Source organism: Motacilla alba, chromosome 1, assembly GCF_015832195.1.
Source record: "Motacilla alba alba isolate MOTALB_02 chromosome 1, Motacilla_alba_V1.0_pri, whole genome shotgun sequence".
NCBI classification, from domain to species: domain Eukaryota; kingdom Metazoa; phylum Chordata; class Aves; order Passeriformes; family Motacillidae; genus Motacilla; species Motacilla alba.
In genome coordinates this window covers 34,590,495-34,607,926 of record NC_052016.1, presented here as the reverse complement: position 1 = coordinate 34,607,926, position 17,432 = coordinate 34,590,495, and the positions used below count along the sequence as shown (strand labels likewise).

Below are 17,432 nucleotides of genomic sequence, written 5' to 3'. Positions count from 1 at the left end.
AATCGCCTGCCCGCACAGAACAGCGCCTTCCCGCCCTCACCGGGGTCAAGCCAATCAGAAGTGAGAACCGCGCAGGCCGCCGGAGCAGACAGCCAATAGGTTGAGAGGAGCGGGAAGAACACGTGCCGCGATTGGCGGGAGCCCCGGTACCGGGCGTTGTTGCTACGCAGGGCAAAGATGGCGGCTCTGGACAGGGTCAAGGTGCTGGTGCTGGGCGACTCCGGTGAGTCCGCGTCCCCAGGCCGTGTGTCCTGGGGCCTCTCCTTGGCGATCTGCTCCTCGCCTTCCTCCCCGTTACCCGCTGAGGGGCCGGGGCTGCCTGCGTTCGCTCAGTGCTGCTCCCGGCCTCGCCACCTGTAGCCCTGGCACCGCCTCCCAGGAGTTGTTCTCTCTCTCTGTGCACTTGCAGGTGTCGGGAAATCGTCCCTCGTTCACCTCTTGTGCCACAACCAGGTGCTGGGAAACCCGTCCTGGACAGTGGGCTGCTCCGTGGATGTGCGAGTAGGTGACGTGCACGGCCTCTTGGTGGCCCTGAGCCTGACGTGTAAGGGAAGGCCCTTGAATCTTTATTGTAATTACTTACCGCCCCAGAAAGAGGTGTACTTTGATCATGTGTTTTGCTGAGGGCTTAATCTTCTGATGCAAGTAGCGTCAAATGTGAGCCAAGCACTTTTGCAAGCAAGTTTTGACCTTCCAAGGTTGTCACAATCAGAGAAGACATTTGTCACTCGTAGCTCTGCTCCCTGCTGCAGCGGCCACTGGCGTGTTACAAGTCACAGGGTGGCCGGTTCCTTGGGAAACAGACAAGGAACAGCCAAATTGTCAGCCAAACACAGTGGTGAAAAGTAGTTCACTCATTTAGGTTGCCGGGAGCACAGGAAAGCTCTGGATGATGCTCATGTGTTAGAAAAACAAATTAAAATTTAGGGCCTGGCGTGCTTCAGTGCTCTTGGACATGGGTAAGGAAATTGACAAGAGAAATTTATTGTTGAGACCTGGACACCAAGAATGCAGAATTCATAAATCACAAAGATATGTTACAGGAAGCAGAGTTGAATAAGAAACTAACAAAGACAATTAATAAGACTGCCCCTACCTGGGAAAAAGATAATTAAAAAGGCTGAAAATGTGGGCTACTTAGCATGGAAAGTGAGAAATCAGTAACCAATAGAAGATTGAATACTAATTAATGAAGAGAACTGCATCACTTGTAAGCCAGTGAGCACTAATTCCTTTGTTTGCCAAAATGTATAAACAGTTGTAAGTTTTGGTTACTGATGCACATGTTTGGTGAAGTGCTGCTCATGTACCTCAGTGCTGAATAAATTCGTGATGATTTCCTAACCTAAGTGGGTTAGAGAGTTTATTTCGTGGTTTTTGGGGACAGTTGTGACCAGCAGGTTGCTGCTCCTCCTGACTACTTGCTGCAGGACCTGCTTTGAGAAGAATGAGGATGCCCATCCAGCAGTTCTTTGGCCCAGGCTACAGCCCTCATGGGACATTGATAAATGCTTGTTTCCTTCATCACTCTTTGCTGCATTCTCCTTGAAATGCCTTGCCCTAAGTTAGTAATGTATTTCCAAAATCTGAGGAGACGTACATAGCAGTCCTGTTTGATTGTGGAGCAAAACTACTCAGCAGATCTGAGGGCAGAAGTTGTTGATTAATTCAGCTGAGATGTCAGAGTTTGGGTAGGAAAAAGATGAGGTCAACTGGAATCCAGGTCTGTCATCTGTGTTAATATTCTTGCAGTGCTGCCGTGTGGTTTTTAACAACTGTAAGAAGTCAAGACCTTAATTTTTCCGTTTGCTTTGGCAAAACTCTGTGTCTGAGCACATCATGAGATGTTGGGTTTGTTAACACAGAGATGCTCCCCGTTTACTCACCAGGCTCCCTCTCACATGAGATGGTAATCTCCATCTCTGTGGTGTCCAGTGGCTGCTGCTTGACTCGTTCCATCTCTCTTCCACTTGAGAGGTCTGAAATAGTGTCACCATGAGAATTTCCAAATTTCTATCGAGGTGCAATAATCCATCTGAAAGTGTAAGTGCCACGCAGATTAACTCCTGTGACATGGTGCTGTGGTTATGTACGATGTGAATTTTTTATCAGATCCATGACTACAAAGAGGGAACCCCGGAGGAGAAGACCTATTACATTGAGCTGTGGGATGTTGGAGGTTCTGTGGGCAGTGCCACCAGTGTGAAAAGCACACGAGCTGTGTTCTATAATTTGCTGAATGGTAAGTTTGCTTGGTGTAAATGTGGTTTTACTACTGTTTCTGTAAGGAGCTGTCCCTTGCTTCTGGAGCAGAGTTCCAGGCAGCCTGCCTGAGGGCTACATTGTTCTCCTTTCTGATTTATACAGGAACAAACCTGATACCATTTGTAGGCAGAATTTTATGGATTCAGTTGTGAACAGCAGGTATTTCAGGCAAACCTGTGCAGATGAGCTCTATCAGCCTTTCCCTTCAGTCTTGTGCAGCTGGCACAGAAGGGAGGCTTTGAAGGTGCAGTGGTTGCCTTCACTTTTCTGGGTCTGATATACTGCAGAAATATGATTTAAATTTTTAAAGATTTTTTTATGTTTTAAATTTTCTTGTCTGTTCAGTTGTAAAACTTACAGCAGAAAAATGATTGTTTCAGTTTTTATGAACTTTGGTAGTTACATCCTACTGTGGCGAATCTGAACTGTGTCCCATTAAATTCACATTTGCTGATAACCATCTTGGCTCTGCTCATTTAGCTTACCAACTTATTTTTAAGAGTTGAATCTTGCAACTTGCTGCATGTAGAAAGTAGTATTTTGTGCCTTCTCTTGAGATACTGTATTTAAGGCCTATTAGTTCATCTGTGTCTCTAACAAGAGCAAATAAGAGATTATAAACATAACAGTACAGTATTTCAATTGTTACTTTTTGTCGTCCCAGGTTCACTAAAAGTAGAGGTGTATCAGACTAAGAACTGCTTCTAAAAATCTGGCTCTAGTGTTCTGTTTGATTCTCTTTGCTTATTCCCACTCATTTGAAGACTTTTCAATGAGATGTTAAGCCACACAATAAACATTTTTGGCCTGTGAATAACTAGTTATTTCTTCCTCCTTTCTCAGGGGGAAAACTCTGTTAGGTACCTCTTGCTTATACTGTTAACCAGATTTCTGTGTAGAGAATTGAGTTGAGTTGTGCCCTCAAAGCAAGCCTCTTTGGTATATGAAAAAAAAATTGATTTCTTTTTTTTTGAAACCAAATCTACAGTGTGCCAAGGAGTATGGGTCAGACTTGGAAATACCTTAGAACAGCCCATTAGGAAATGAAGTGTTGGACTTGTGCATCTGAATTATAATTGATGACATTAAAATGGAGTTATTTATCTCCACTGCCCAAAAGATACTAATTAGACAGCTTGCATATGAAGAGTGTTGACTTTGGTAGTTAACCTTGGGTCTTGTTTCTTTCATTAGAATAATTTCTCCATTAGAGCTTGTCTCACAAATTGCCTCTGCTGGACCTGATTTAAGAAGAGAAGATGAATGCATTCCTTCTGCCTGACTGCTTGTGCTTTCTGGGCTTGCAGTGGTCTGAAAGCCGGTCAGTGTGTGGTTCTGGCAGCAGCTGTGCAGGCTGCCGGGTTGTTGACCAAGCTGGTACAGTTTGGTTTTGGATTATCCACAGATGACCTTTGCTGACTCTCCACCTGGTGTGGGGACTGTGATAGCTGAGGACAGTGACTGGGCTGTAAGGCTTTGGCTTGCAGACCTTGTTGTGGGAGGAGCATTTCTTTGAGTAGTCGTTGGTCCTGCCGGCTCTTTTTGGATGTTGGCAGTCTTTTTCTGCTGGTGCAGCTAACTGTGCAGGTTTTAGGTTAAGCAGATAAGAAAACTGACCAATCAAAGACATAACTGAGGGAGAGTGTGTGGAGGCGGAGAGTGTTTCTCACAGGCTGTGCAGCAGTACCTCTGGATCTGTTGCTGTAGGCCAAGTTATGTTGTATCAGGCATTTTCTCTCTACACTGGGGGTGGACACGCAGCAGAGTTGCCTTTTTATAATGTTACTGAGATAAATGCTTTGAAATAGGGCTATAGCTGTGATTTGCCGGGAACTCTCGTGGGAGAGTCTGTGCACAGTCATGTGGGGTAGTGGAAAATGTTTGTGGAAATGTGGTTCGTTCATAGCAGTGGGTGGCACCTCTGGAAGTTATGGTGAAAGACTAAATTAGTGAGTTTTTTCCACCTGTAGGCTGTGAAGTGTTTTGAGAATGAATCCTAATGCAGATAAGGGATATCATCCATTTTGTCCCTGAATTGATGATAGTTTGAAGTCTGGAGGAAGTGGGAACATTCCACATATTGCAGAAGGTGTGAATAAATAGAAGAAATTTGCTAGTAGGAGTTGGTAATTGAGTTAGGAACTGTGGTTATCAGAAGTGGGTGTCTGTTAATAGCACAGCTAGGAAGCTTGACTCTGTCTCAGAATTTACATTTTGAAGGCTCATGGTAATGAAAAATGCTAGAAACCTAATCTTAAGTACAATAAGTCTTACTAATTCATGCTTTTACCAGCCATTTAGTGGACTATGAAATTTTGTTCGTATCTGTTTCCCCTTTGGATACCTCCCCAAATATATAGCATCAATTCTTGAAAATGCAGGAAAGCAGTAGTTCTCTCTGAACTCTTTTGAAACAAAGAAAAAGCCTTCAGACTTTAGAGATTGTGTGATAAAAAATAATTATGTTTACCAGAGAAAGGCTAAATTTTCTGCTGCAGTAATATTGAATTTCAGTATCATGAGAAGTAGACGGAATCAGTGAATGCCTGCAAGCCTTTTGCAGATTAAAGCCTGAGATGGTTGTTTGTTTCCTGCTTTCATGTGATTTTTCTCTTAGCTCTTATCCAGTTCTTGATAAGCAGCTTTAAAAAACCTGTTGCATACTGATATTTTCAGCCTTACTTATTCACTGTAACTGAACTGGTTATACATCCCTTCGTTCTCAGATATCTGGGAACATGTGGGTGTCATTTTGGTAAGATAAGGAAGAGAATATGTATCTTTAAATGGCATCTTGCTGTCTTGTCTTTCACTCTAGGGATAATTTTAGTGCATGACTTGACCAACAAGAAATCATCCCAGAATTTGTATCGCTGGTCTTTGGAAGCACTCAACAGAGATGTTGCTCCAACAGGAGTTCTCGTGACAAATGGGTGAGTGAAAAACAAACATGCAGAGCTCAGACGTGGTAATTTCAAGCAGTTGTAGAAGTTTTTGTTCCTAAGGATACTTGGTCTCCACAGGAAAGTAGATGTGGTTAAACTTGGGAGAAGGAAAAAAAGAAAAAAATGAGGAATATCAAAGAAAGTTGACTGTTGGTTTCTTTCTTTTATACTGCCAGGCAATATCAGGCAATTCTGACAGCAGATTCCCAAACTGGGTAGCAGAGACCTTGCTCTAAGGGAAAAGATGTTTACTGCATCCTTTATTTGTCTGAGGCCACTGTGAGAGTGGGTCCAGTCCCAGTTACAAGACTTCTCTGTCTGTACTGAGAGATGCCACTGTACAGGAAATGTCATGGAATAATGCGTCTGAGCAAAGAGGCATTCCCTCCATGCACCAAAACTGAGGAAGTTCACTTCATCCATCTTTCGTTTGGGTGATGGGGGAATTATTTTAGGAGCGTGGCTGAAAGAGATTAGAAAACTCTGCTTAAACAGCATGTTCATAATTAGCTCTCCAGCACCTTGTCAAGGATTTCCTCCTGTACCTCTGTGCTCCTGTCACCCATCTAGTCAAAGAGGTTTTAAAATTATTGCTAAACCTCATGAGCAGGAAGGCAATAATAAGGAGTAGCTTTTTGTGGGAAAAATATCAATTGTTTATCTGTCTGTTCTGGTACACAGAACAGTTCTGTAGAAATGTAGGAGATGGGAAAGAGGATTTACATTGCATAAACTGCAAAATTCTCCAGTGTCTCCACAGACAGGTTCTTCACAACGGTTTTAATTTTCAGAAATTTAACTTCTGTCAAGGACAGATGTTCAGCCACTAGCAGTTCCTTGCTCAAGTTGTTGCTGTTGGTTGTAATATTACTTGCTAGAAAGATTGGTTTAGGTAAAAATGACAGGCAAGTGATTATCCTAGCTAAGGAGAGTGATTGAAGCTTGGATTCCTATCTAGTGACTTAGATGCAGGAGCCCTTCATTAATTTAAAGATGTTGCACATTTTAACTTAGATTAAATGACTGTTAATAAATAAATTACTGGTTTTTGAGAGGCACAGGGGAGGTGATGTTGTGCTTGTGCCCACTTATATGGCCATTGCCTCATTCAGGATTGTCTTTCTTTCCCTCATCAGTGACTATGACCGTGAACAGTTTGGTGATAACCAGATCCCACTGCTGGTAATAGGAACGAAACTGGATCAGATCCCAGAAACTAAGAGGAATGAAGTTTTGACCAGAACAGCATTCTTGGCTGAGGATTTCAATGCTGAAGAGATAAATTTGGTTAGTATCCTTGTAATCACTGTTGTTTTTCTTTCATATGGGAGTGAGTCCAATTTTTAGTAAGTAAAGATGTAGAAACAAAACTTGGGCTTTTGGAGATTTTTCTGGTAGTGCCAGTCATTCACGTTTCTGTTGGCTCTGCCCCTTGCTTGATGAACCAGATATCTTTGTTTCACTCTAGGCTGATGTAAGGGGTATTAGATAAAGTCCCTTAAGCTTTGAATTGTTGGCTGGGAGTTAAATTTTCTTTTTCTTGTTCATAGCTCTGACATAGACTGTCTTTGAATTAAACATGAAGATGACTTTATATAGATCTATGGGTATAAAAATATACGTGTGCTGTATGAATGCTTGTACACACTCCCAATCTCAAGTGTAGCCTGTACAAATCCCTGCCTGACTGTATAGCTGGTGATGGAAGTAATATGTGGAGCATATGGGGGGTTGCTTAGAATTCTGCAGTAGATTCACAGAGCAGTTGGTCTTTTCTCTGAAGTGACTGTGGAGCAGAAATCAGTAGATCCATTGTTTTCCCTTGTTGATGGTGTGTGTCAAGGGAAAGGGTATGTTCATTTCCTTGTATTTGGCTTCTTTGCACTGATTTCCTTGTGCTTGGTTTGTTGTTGTCTTTTGGGTGTTCTAGGACTGCACCAATCCTCGTTATCTGGCTGCAGGTTCATCCAATGCTGTCAAACTAAGCAGGTTTTTTGATAAGGTAAGTCAATGAAATGATGTTTTATTGTCCTCTGCATCAAGTGCTGGGATTTGAGCATGAGCAACAGTTTAAGCTGCTCCTTTCACATTCCACTCTCTTGAGTTGCTTCAAGCCAGGTGTGGGAGGGCCAAAGATTGATCTGCTTATGGAACCCTACAGGACTTAGCTGATCTGCTTGAAGATTTAGTTCCTGATCTGCTTAGAGCAGTGAAAAAGAACTCACAAATGTGCAAAGACACTCTGCTTAATGCATTTGAAGTTGTCTGGCAGGCCAGAGGGGTTGCAGCTTTCTGAGGTAGTAACGTGGGGAGATGCAAGACTGGTTAGCTCTGTTGATCCTAGTTAAAGCAACCTTTAGGAATTAAGAAATTAATTAAAAATATTATTCTCCCTTCCTGAAAAAGAGACCATTAAGGTCCTGTGCAAATGAGAGAAGAAATGTTCTGTTTTAAGCATCCTCTGGGCAAAATAGTGTAGTGGGGCTACTGTGCAGTAGTAGGAACCAGTATCCCTGCAGAGGGAATGGGAGTAACTGAGTCTGAAGTGGGAGACACACAAACCATCACCTCCATTACCCAGGAGGGCTGTGTTGAGGATGATTAGACAGCTTAGACAGCTTGTCTAAGAGTGGCTGTAGGTGGCAACTGCTGTTGTGTGCTAGATCATTGCACTACGGCAGTAGGACTGGAGCAGAGATGTGGGGTCAGACCTTGTCCCAGTTAGCCCTGAGTTTCAGTGCTCACGTGTGAAGTGTTGGTTGCAGTCCGAGGTTATGCATGTGCTGTGCAAGCTAAGATCATTCTCTGTTGTTCCCAGGTCATAGAGAAGAGATACTTCTCAAGAGATGGCAATCAGGTTTGTCACTTTTCCTTCTCTTTTGTTTCATTTCTCCCTGTGTAATGGGAACTGCTGACATAGTCCTCTTTAAAACACAAGTTTCATGCAACCTAAATGACAATCTGTGCTGGTAATTTAATTCTTGTATCTGTGGGAGCACAGCTGTTAAGGCTAGACAGAAGAATGGCTGACTTTTGTCAGCTGAAGTATTTGTCTGGAAAGTGATTGGCAGTGAAATACTTAAGCGTGCTAACATAGTAGAAATTGGAAGAATGAGGCAAAATGGGCAAATATGAATTTCTTACAGCTCTGTCAGCTTCAGGCTGCTTGGTTGCAGATTAAGGCCATAGATGCTATCTTGAAGGTCAATGAAAGAATTTTTTTGTTCATCTGGAATGAGATTTTACATTTAATACAGGTAGTTTCCAGAGACTCAGTGGAGCCACAAGGAAAATGGCAGTATGATATCTGCTTGTAATTCATTCCTAAAGACTGAATTGACTGTTTTCAGCCAGTTGGGGAAGTACTAGCAAAATTACTTCTGGTTTGGGCAGGCCACTTCAGCTTTTGTGCCCCCCACCTCCCCGCGTGCAGTCTGCCATGCAGGGAGTGGTGAAGTTGCATTTACCGTATGTAAAGGTGTTGCAAATTACCATGAAAAGCATCTCTGAAGTACAGTCACACTTGTACGTTGTTAGAGGTAGCTGTGCTGAAAGCCCCTGGGGTGTGGGGGGGAAATAGTCACAGATTACAAAATGCTTCCTTTCTTTGAGCGCTGGTGTAGTGCCTTTTGAAAATAAATTTGCTTTTGCCTCTTTTGGTTCTGCATGATACGTTTTTTCCTTCCCCCTCTCCCCCAGTCCTCCCCATGTTCTGATGAAAGGAAGTTTCCCTTTCATGGGAATAATATCTTAATGCAGAAACCTGCTTGTGTGCTGGTTGTCTTTGATGCATGATGTAAGATTTTTATTTTTATCATTTGATCCTATTTAGTGGCTAGCCAGGGATTAACTATACGTTCCTTTTGGCTGTGTGCCAAAGATTGCAGCCTGCTGATGACTGTCTACTTCCCTGACAGGAGCTCAAAAGCTCAACAAATCTTAAACAGCAAACAGTCATGTTTAAAGAGGCAAAATCCAAATTGGAAATGGAGACTTCAATACAACCTCTTAATATTATCATTTGAACTTGTCTACTAAATGTAACTCTTACCAATGTGTTTGTGGGTTTTCTACAATAGGTCGCTACGATCATTCGTGTTTTGAGGTATTTCTGTTAAAAACTTCTTGAGGATGAAAAGAATGATAAGTTTCAAATTGTTCATAGCTATGACTTCAATCAGATATGTGATAAATAAATAATTTTTACTCTTAATTAGTGACTTTGATGTAAAAAATGCTAAAGCAGATAACTTTTTACCTTTGGTGTTCAGGTACTTTTTCGTTATAATGATTGCATTTTTCCTCTTTAAATTCCCGAAGCAGTTTTCATGAGGTGAACCTTTGTACAAAATCTGCCTGATTTCATCCTTAGAGATGATTGCTTTTCAGAAATTAATAAACCACTACCTTAGTGAATACCTTGCATATTTGAGTTTTGGGCCTGAAAACCCCAAGTGAATTTAATTTGTGGAGGTTTTAGTGGACTTTTATTTTGGGAAAGCTCTTCAGCTTGCTGCTTACCAGTGAAGTGTGTAACCTGAGCAATCTGCTGTGAATTGTAGATTATGTTTTTGTCCCACACTATCCATACATGCCCATGTTCTTCTGGCATGATTTGTAGGGCTTGGTTGACTCCCTCCATTTTAATAGACTATTTCCTATGAATGTATGGAATTGTTCTGGGAGGATGTGTCTACAGGGTGTGCTGCTTCTGCTTGTTTGTAGTGAGTAAGGTAAAAGTTATTCTGGCCTGTTTTATGATGCCAATAAGGCAGATATGCAATATCAGAAAGTAGTACATCACTTTCCTTTGGGGATTCACAGTTGCATTGGATTGAAAATCTGTCTGAAATGCTGTTAAGGCCAGAGAAGCTTCTGATGGCTTCAAGTCGATTTTCTTTGTAAGCATCAATTGTCACTGTGTAAGCAGTGTCTGCAGATGGGCTGCAAAAGCAGGAGTGCTAATCCTTTGTATTGTTGCAGCCATTTCTATCCCAATGATTTTCTTTAAGCTTTCATTGATAAAACTGTACTTTCAACTGCCACTGAAGTGCTGCTGCCTGGCTTTGAAGGCATAAAGCCTCAACAGCTCTTTGATAGGACTTGGTTTATATTGTTTTATAGTTTTAAAAATGAATGGAGGAGAAATTCTTGAATGCACTTGAATCTGCTTTGAAATCTGTCTTTGAAATCTGTCATTAACTGTGTTAGGATTGAGGCTTTCAATTTCTCTTGCCAAAAAGTTTTAAGGAGGCCCCCAGAACAGATGAGCCATAGTTTAGTTGTGCAGTGTTTAGTTAGAGGTGCTCCTCTAGCAGTCAGCTGAAGCACTGTGGCCCTGATTCTGGAGATGGCGTGGAAGATGCTGCAGTTGGTTTGGTAACAGTGTGGGCTAGAGGGAGTTCCTGCTGATTCTGACATGGCAACTTGTCTTCCCTGCCTCTAGATTCCTGGCTTCTCTGAAAGGAAGAGGTTTGGAGGAGGAACACTGAAGAGCCTTCATTATGACTGAGCACTGAAGAAGTGGAAGACAACTTCTCCGAGTTCCTAAAGACATTCCCGTTCCCATTGGATGCTCAAAGACAGTAATGCTTCTGTCAAGCAGAGTAAAATGATATTCATCCTGCTGAAGCTTCTGTTGTTGGAAAAGACTTGGGAAAGGTTTTCCAAAAACCTAATCGGGAGCCTAGAGTATTGCTTAGGATGGCAGACCATCTGGATCTATGGGAACATCTTGGGAAAGTGTGCAATAAGTTAAATGCCTCTCACTGCTGTGGGAAACTTCATCATACACAGCATGTATATGTGACATCCTTGTCTCCATTTGGAAAACTTATGGACAGTCTTTGCAATGATTTGCATTCATTTTACCTCTAAAGGAAAGATGACTTTGAGTGAGCCTCTCATCTAGAGTAAAGTGACCGAAACAAGTGAGCAAAATATAACGATGTGTAAGGAGTGGTCTGGAAAACAATGGAATGCCTTCATTAAATGAATGGAGTGTTATTTCACCTAGAGCACACTGTTCATCCCTATCCAAAAGGGATAAAAGCAATGGGCAAGATACGAAAAAAAGATTTGAAGCCTTAAAAAGAAAATCATTAGTAGAAAACAACTGGTGTTAGTTCTGCTGCTTAAATTAAAATTGTTTACTTTGGAGGGGACAAAGTAAATCAGGTTCTCCTGTTTATCTTTTCATAATTGATTGTGGTCTTGTTTTTTATATTAAATTAAAAAGCAATTAATTGAAAACTGATGGAAAAAGTATGTTTTTATACAGTGCTTATTTGGAACAAATGTGACGTGGTCCTACTGATCCTGAGGACTTAGTGGATTCAGAAAACATGGAATGTAAGAACATCCTCTGAATTAGAATGGATAGAAATTTAGAAGGGATATAAAGCAGTGTAAAAAGTAGGAACTGAGAATGATTGGGAGGAAAGTTCTGTGATACAGATGTTTCCTTTACATAGTTAGCACTAAGGATAAAGGAGACTTGATCTGCTCTGATCTCCTGTACAGGGTCTTGTTTTTCTAAATAGCCCAAGCTTTGCACGGTTTCTCACCTTGCTGGAATTCCATGGAGTGGTAAAAGCCTGATCCATGGCAGTTCCTTCTTTCCACACCTTCCTCACAGTCACCTCGAATGGTTAAGCCTCTGGCAAAGGCTAACTAAGAGCTGGAGTTAGATGTAAATAGAGATTAATAATAAATGGGGATAGAAGAAAGTAAAATGCTGGTGTGAAATTGACAGGGAGCAGAGTTCTGCAGTCTCTGGATTACGTCTGCCTGCAGCTGTTCTGGCAGCTGCTTGGAAATAAATGGAAACCTGCCTACTGCCACTAATCAGGCACAAAAGTGACAGCTGGGGGCACCAGTCAAACTTACTAAAAAGACGGACACTTTGCTTTTCCTTTTCCTTAGGCCATTTCCAGAAAGGTCTGGGAGCAGTTCTAAAGGTGAGTGCAGTAAGTTTTTAGGTGCTTGTGTGAAATAGGTTGTTAGTTTACAACTAGAAGAAACAAGGCACCAAAATACTCATAATAAAGAACACATGTCTGAGCTGCGCAGCTCCTGACAGCACCGGTGTCTGTCTCTGATCCTTTGACAATGAAAGCTGGAATTGTTTTCTCAAGGTCAGGTGCAGTCTTAGGGTAACAGATCTGCACTCCCTCAGGTTCCTAAGGAACTGCAGAGCAGAACAAGCAAGCTGTAGTGCTATTCCCTCCTTCACCTTTAGTGGCCAAACCCCTAGTTGCAGCTCACCTGTCTGCATGTTTTAAAGTAGGCTTCTAGCCCAGAATGAGTATCTTGTTTGTTTAGGTCTCAGCAGGTAACCACAATTAGGTATATTTTTTCCTTCTTAGGACAAGGTGATGTGTAATGGAGTTGTGCATGGGGATGATGTTGCATTTATTTGTGCAGGGAGTTCCAGCTTCTTGTCAGAACCAGGAGTATGTGAGCAGCTGGAGTTAGTTACGTTGCTTTTTCACCTTACCTGTTTCAGCTGTCCAAAAATGGTTCACTTGCAAGCTTAGGGATGTGACACCAGACAAATTTTCTATGTCACACTTGTTTCATGTGATTCACCTTCCTTTTCTCTGCACACACAAACACCTCTTCCATGCCCTGTGACCCTTCTGTCTGTCTTGCCTCTGTCTGCCACAAATACTATCCCTCTTTCTCTCCCCATTTGCCCCATTTGTCTGACCCCTCTGTATCACAAGTCACAAGACTCCTCTTTGTGTTTCCTGCTCGGCTCTCTGGTTTCCCTTTTTTTCCCATTTTTCTCTCTGTTTCTCTGTGCCATGCATTGTCTCTCTTGCTGTACCACTGAAATGCTGTTTCTCTGTTTTCCTTCATCTCTGGTCCTGTCTGTCTGTGGTTTGTATCACAGGCACACACATTTCACATCAAAACATTGTTACCCAGTCCCTTTAGATTCAAGCTACTCCGTGTCTCTGTATTATTTCCCAGGCAGAAATACGTGCCCAGCTGCTGTGTTCCAGAGGTGTCAGTGAAGGTGGCTGGTGCAGGTACACGTGAGATGTGTTGGACCTCCCATGCACATGCAGGTGAAATGTAGAGCAAATAAACCATGAGCCTTCCCTGTTCCCAAGGGGCTTGGCAGAGCTTTCTGGTTGATCTATGACCAACCACTTTGCTGGCTGGGGGGATCATCAGAATGAATGTGAGTATGTCCTTAACATGGAAAACTTAGCAAGGATGCCACTGGCTTATTAAGCGTGTGAAACCTATCCAGTAAGGGGATTTTGGGTGCAACCTCAATACAATTTTCATTATTGATTATTTTTGCAGAGGCAGCTGCAATATGCTCCATTTGTCAAAAATGAGAGATGAACTGCTGTGTCGTAGCCTGCAGTCAGTATCAGTCAGCTAGGGTGAAGTCAGGGTTTGAATTCTCATTTCTCAGTGGATAACAAGGTGACAGTTTTCACTGATTGAAAACCTGCTTCTGCTTTTCAGCAAAGGGAGCTTAATCCTTCTATTCCTTTTGTTAGTCAGTTCCTCTTGTTAGAAGTCATGTTTCTGTCTCACTGTCCTTACGAGGGTGCTGGTTACTTTGATTCCTTTGTAGGGTTGAGCAAGTGTGTGGCTTAGTGCACCAGTTTGCTTCGACAAAAAGCCATTATCATTATTGATGAACCTGTCACTGGCTGGCAAGTTACCAGGAAGTGTGCAGAGGTAAAGCTTTCCTTAGGGTGTGCTTTGCTGCAGCACTCTGTGTTAGGTCCTCAGACACACAGGGATTTTAGGAAAAAAAACATCACATCGTTTTCAGGTGGAAGAGGGGAAGAAAATTAAAGCAGTTCCAGTCTTTAATTTCAAGTAGCAAAGGCAAAGCTCTCCCATCTAGTGAGGGCCTGTGACATGAAGCTAAAAGTATTATTCTTAGTATTTATTATCCCCTTGTGCCACTGTTTTTATTCTGACATCTGATCAGTAAGTGTGGAAAATATATTTCTTTATGGTACATGAGGCCACCAAGGAGAAATTAGGAAGCGTCTCTGTCACTAACAGTGGCCATGTGAGCAGCATAAGGGATTTCCAGTTGTGCAGGCAAAGCTGCAATGAACAGCAATGCTCAGGATATGACTCTAAATGGATCTTGAAATGAGATGCAGCTCCCTAACAGTGAGAGTGATGATGCCTGAAAGAGTTAGGAGAAAAAAAAAGCGGATTTGTCAATGTTTAGAGTTTTTCAGAGTAGCATTAGTTGCTTTGGGAAAGGCATGCTTTAGCACAGCTTTGAGGACAAGTCCCCGGCATGCTTGTAAGGAAGGTAGTTTAGATATTCAGAGCTCTCTGTGGCAGCAAAGAGACTGTGAAATCTAACTTTGGCAGTTCAGCTGTCTAGCCAACACCTGCTGCAAATACCATCAAATACAGAAATGTGTTTTCTTTTTCCTACTTTGGCATTGTATTGCTGAGGTACAGCTTGTTGGGCCCCTTGGCCTTACCCGTGCCCAGAAATGCTGGTTCCATACCTACTGAAATTGCACAGGGAGGTTTATTCTCAGCATACCACCACGGACTTCTCTCAAAAAGATGTTGAACACAAGACAAGTTCATAAATAAAAACATACGCTCTTTCTTGACTAGATCAAAATGCAGTCTGCACTGTGTGAGCAAACCAACTTAAAATTCAATCCTATTTTTGAATAGGAGGAGCATGAAGGGAAACAGTGGGTGATTAACCCATGCACATCTACGTTCCCTTTGACCTGAAAGTTAATGTTTACACAGTGGAAATGCACTGCTGGCTTTGGGTTAAAAATTGTTTAAAGGACAAGGATGCCCAGTAGCTGTGAAGGCTATGACTGTGGTCAGAGCTTCTATCTTTCTGTCTGATACCATCTGCTTTTCCTGAGGCTTGTTCTGCTGTGGCTTGTTCTGCTGCTTGGTTTGATGGACTGTCCTGTCCTACCCTTGCTGAATAAAAGGTCAGATCACAAATTCAGTGGCTGTCCAAAATTAGCACCAGAGTGGGGAAGGACAGAACAAAGCAATGTGACTAAATTTCTGCTGACTTCTAAGAGTGGTGGTTCTAGCTTGCAGGCAGAAACATCACAGCAACGTGAGCAGGTGGCTCCTCCAGCTTCTATTCATGCAGCATCTGCTTTTTGGCAACAAGGAGTGTGTGCTTTCTGCTGCAGACAACTTTTATGATCTTTCCTGCACAAATAAATGATAATAATTAACCTGTCTGGCATCTCCTGCTGAACAGTCCCAGAAAAATGACAAGGACATATTTCATAAGAGCCACTCTACAGGAAAGTACATGTTATTAAAAAGAGACTTTTTTAACACAATGCTGTTGGCAGTGATAAAAAAAAGTATAAACATTATTGCTTTATTTTGCTATATTGTGATGAAAGGTTCAAAAAAGAGATTAATTCTCCTGGTACTAAGTAGTACACTATCAGATAAACAAAGACAGCTGCTCTAAAGAGCTCCTGTCCAATATAGCACTGTTTAAAGGGTTAACAAGCAAAGAACAAATGCAAGCTGGGCAAGGTGGGATCACAGAGACAGAAGTGAATGAGGATATTTATTAATTGGTACATCACTGATGCATTTTAGCTGATGAACATAGGAGGAGAAATTGGTCAATTTAGAAGCAGGGTGCATCACTGTGAAAAGCAACAGGTTGTTGCAACAGGAGGGGCACAAATACATCAGAAAGGATCTGCCTCAGTCACCCGTGACGTCTTTTGCTCACAGGAGAGAAGAGCTTGACTCTTGGGACCGGACAATGCCTTGCTGCAGGACACAGTGGTGAGCTGTAATCCAATAATAGTTCACACCGTGGCCCCACTATCTGAATCAGCAGGAAACAAAATGCCTTTTAATGCATATGCTGTGAATTCAAATTTTTTTAGTCCCCTTTTTCTGTTGGATGAAATACAAGCTGCTTCAACTTCTCATTGAAAGGAAATATTTTCCATTTTCCTTCTCATCTTTCATTCATCACCAGGATGTTGAACACTAGCTGCTAAATTTTCAAGCAAATCCCTTGGTATTTTCACGCTGCCTCTCTGAAGTAGAAGAGCTCTTTGAACACCTCTTCAGATGCCTCTGAGAACAGTTCATGAGTAAAAAGCTGCTGGTATGCAGGTACCATCCAGCTGTACATGCATCATGTAGCAAATACAGTGGTATGGATGTCTTTTGCTTTTTGACATTTCTTTTGGTTCTTGTTATGTCTTTCAGCTGGAATCTCCTTGGAGTAAAGGCCAGGTAAAGACATGCACTGGGTAACGTCATGAACCCAGAAAGGTAGCTGAGAAAACACTGAATGCTTTTAATGCTCATTCTTCCAGGCTTAATTCATTGTCTTTATGCCCCATGTTTATTGTCCTGGTTTAGAGCAAGTTTGGGAGGAAGTCACCCTAGGACCTTTATGCAAAAACAATTCATCGTGTTTCCATGTTTCATAGTTACATGACAATGAATACAGTTGCTAAAATATTAATGAAGTACATCTATACTTCATGTTACATAAGATTTATAGTCAAGATTTATACTGCAACTAAAGAAGTTGTTTAGGCTAAATCACAGAATCACTGAGCCTGGACGGGCCTTTGGAGATATCTCATCCAACCCCCTGCTCAAGGAGGGTCAGCTGGAGCAGGTTGCCTAGGACCCTATCCAGATGGATTTTGAATGTTTTCACTGGTGGAGAATGCACAACCTCTCTGTGCAATCTATTCCCGTGTTTGACCACCACTTAATATTCACATTTATGGGTAAGAAGTGACGTCCACAGAGCTACTGGCCAGTCAGCCTCACCTGCATCCATCAGAAGGGATGCTTCAAGGCAACTAAGCCTGGAAGACATTGTCACACACATGAAGAACATAAAGATGATTTGGAGTGATCAGCATGGATTTATTATTTCCCTCTTGAATTGTATGGGCTAGAACAGAAACACAACATGTGTTAAGATTTTTTTTTTCTGTATTTCATATAATTTGGGGATCAATAAATTAAGTGGCGTTTCAACAGAATCTTAATAATGTTTTTCGTGGAATGAAATGGAATGGAATGACAAGATTAGGCAGACTAATCAGCTATAAAACATGACATGGCCATCAAGTGAGTAAAGTGACAACACCTTGTCTGTTTTTAGGGAACAAAAACAACCAGGAAATAGGCCTACAGATAATCAGAAAGCAACGCCTTTATTTTTACTGTCCC

At 42.0% G+C, this 17,432-nt stretch overlaps 1 protein-coding gene across 1 annotated transcript; it reads left to right on the top strand.

The window, feature by feature from the left end:
* Nucleotides 1-64: 64 nt before the first annotated feature.
* Nucleotides 65-11,462, top strand: RABL3 (RAB, member of RAS oncogene family like 3). The gene is made up of 8 exons (XM_038136045.1): nt 65-223; nt 410-501; nt 2,113-2,242; nt 5,084-5,198; nt 6,347-6,497; nt 7,141-7,212; nt 8,029-8,067; nt 10,657-11,462. The coding sequence occupies exons 1-8, from the start codon at nt 178-180 to the stop codon at nt 10,720-10,722; spliced, it is 711 nt and encodes a 236-aa protein (XP_037991973.1). The 5' UTR covers nt 65-177; the 3' UTR covers nt 10,723-11,462.
* The last annotated feature ends 5,970 nt before the right edge of the window (nt 11,463-17,432 follow it).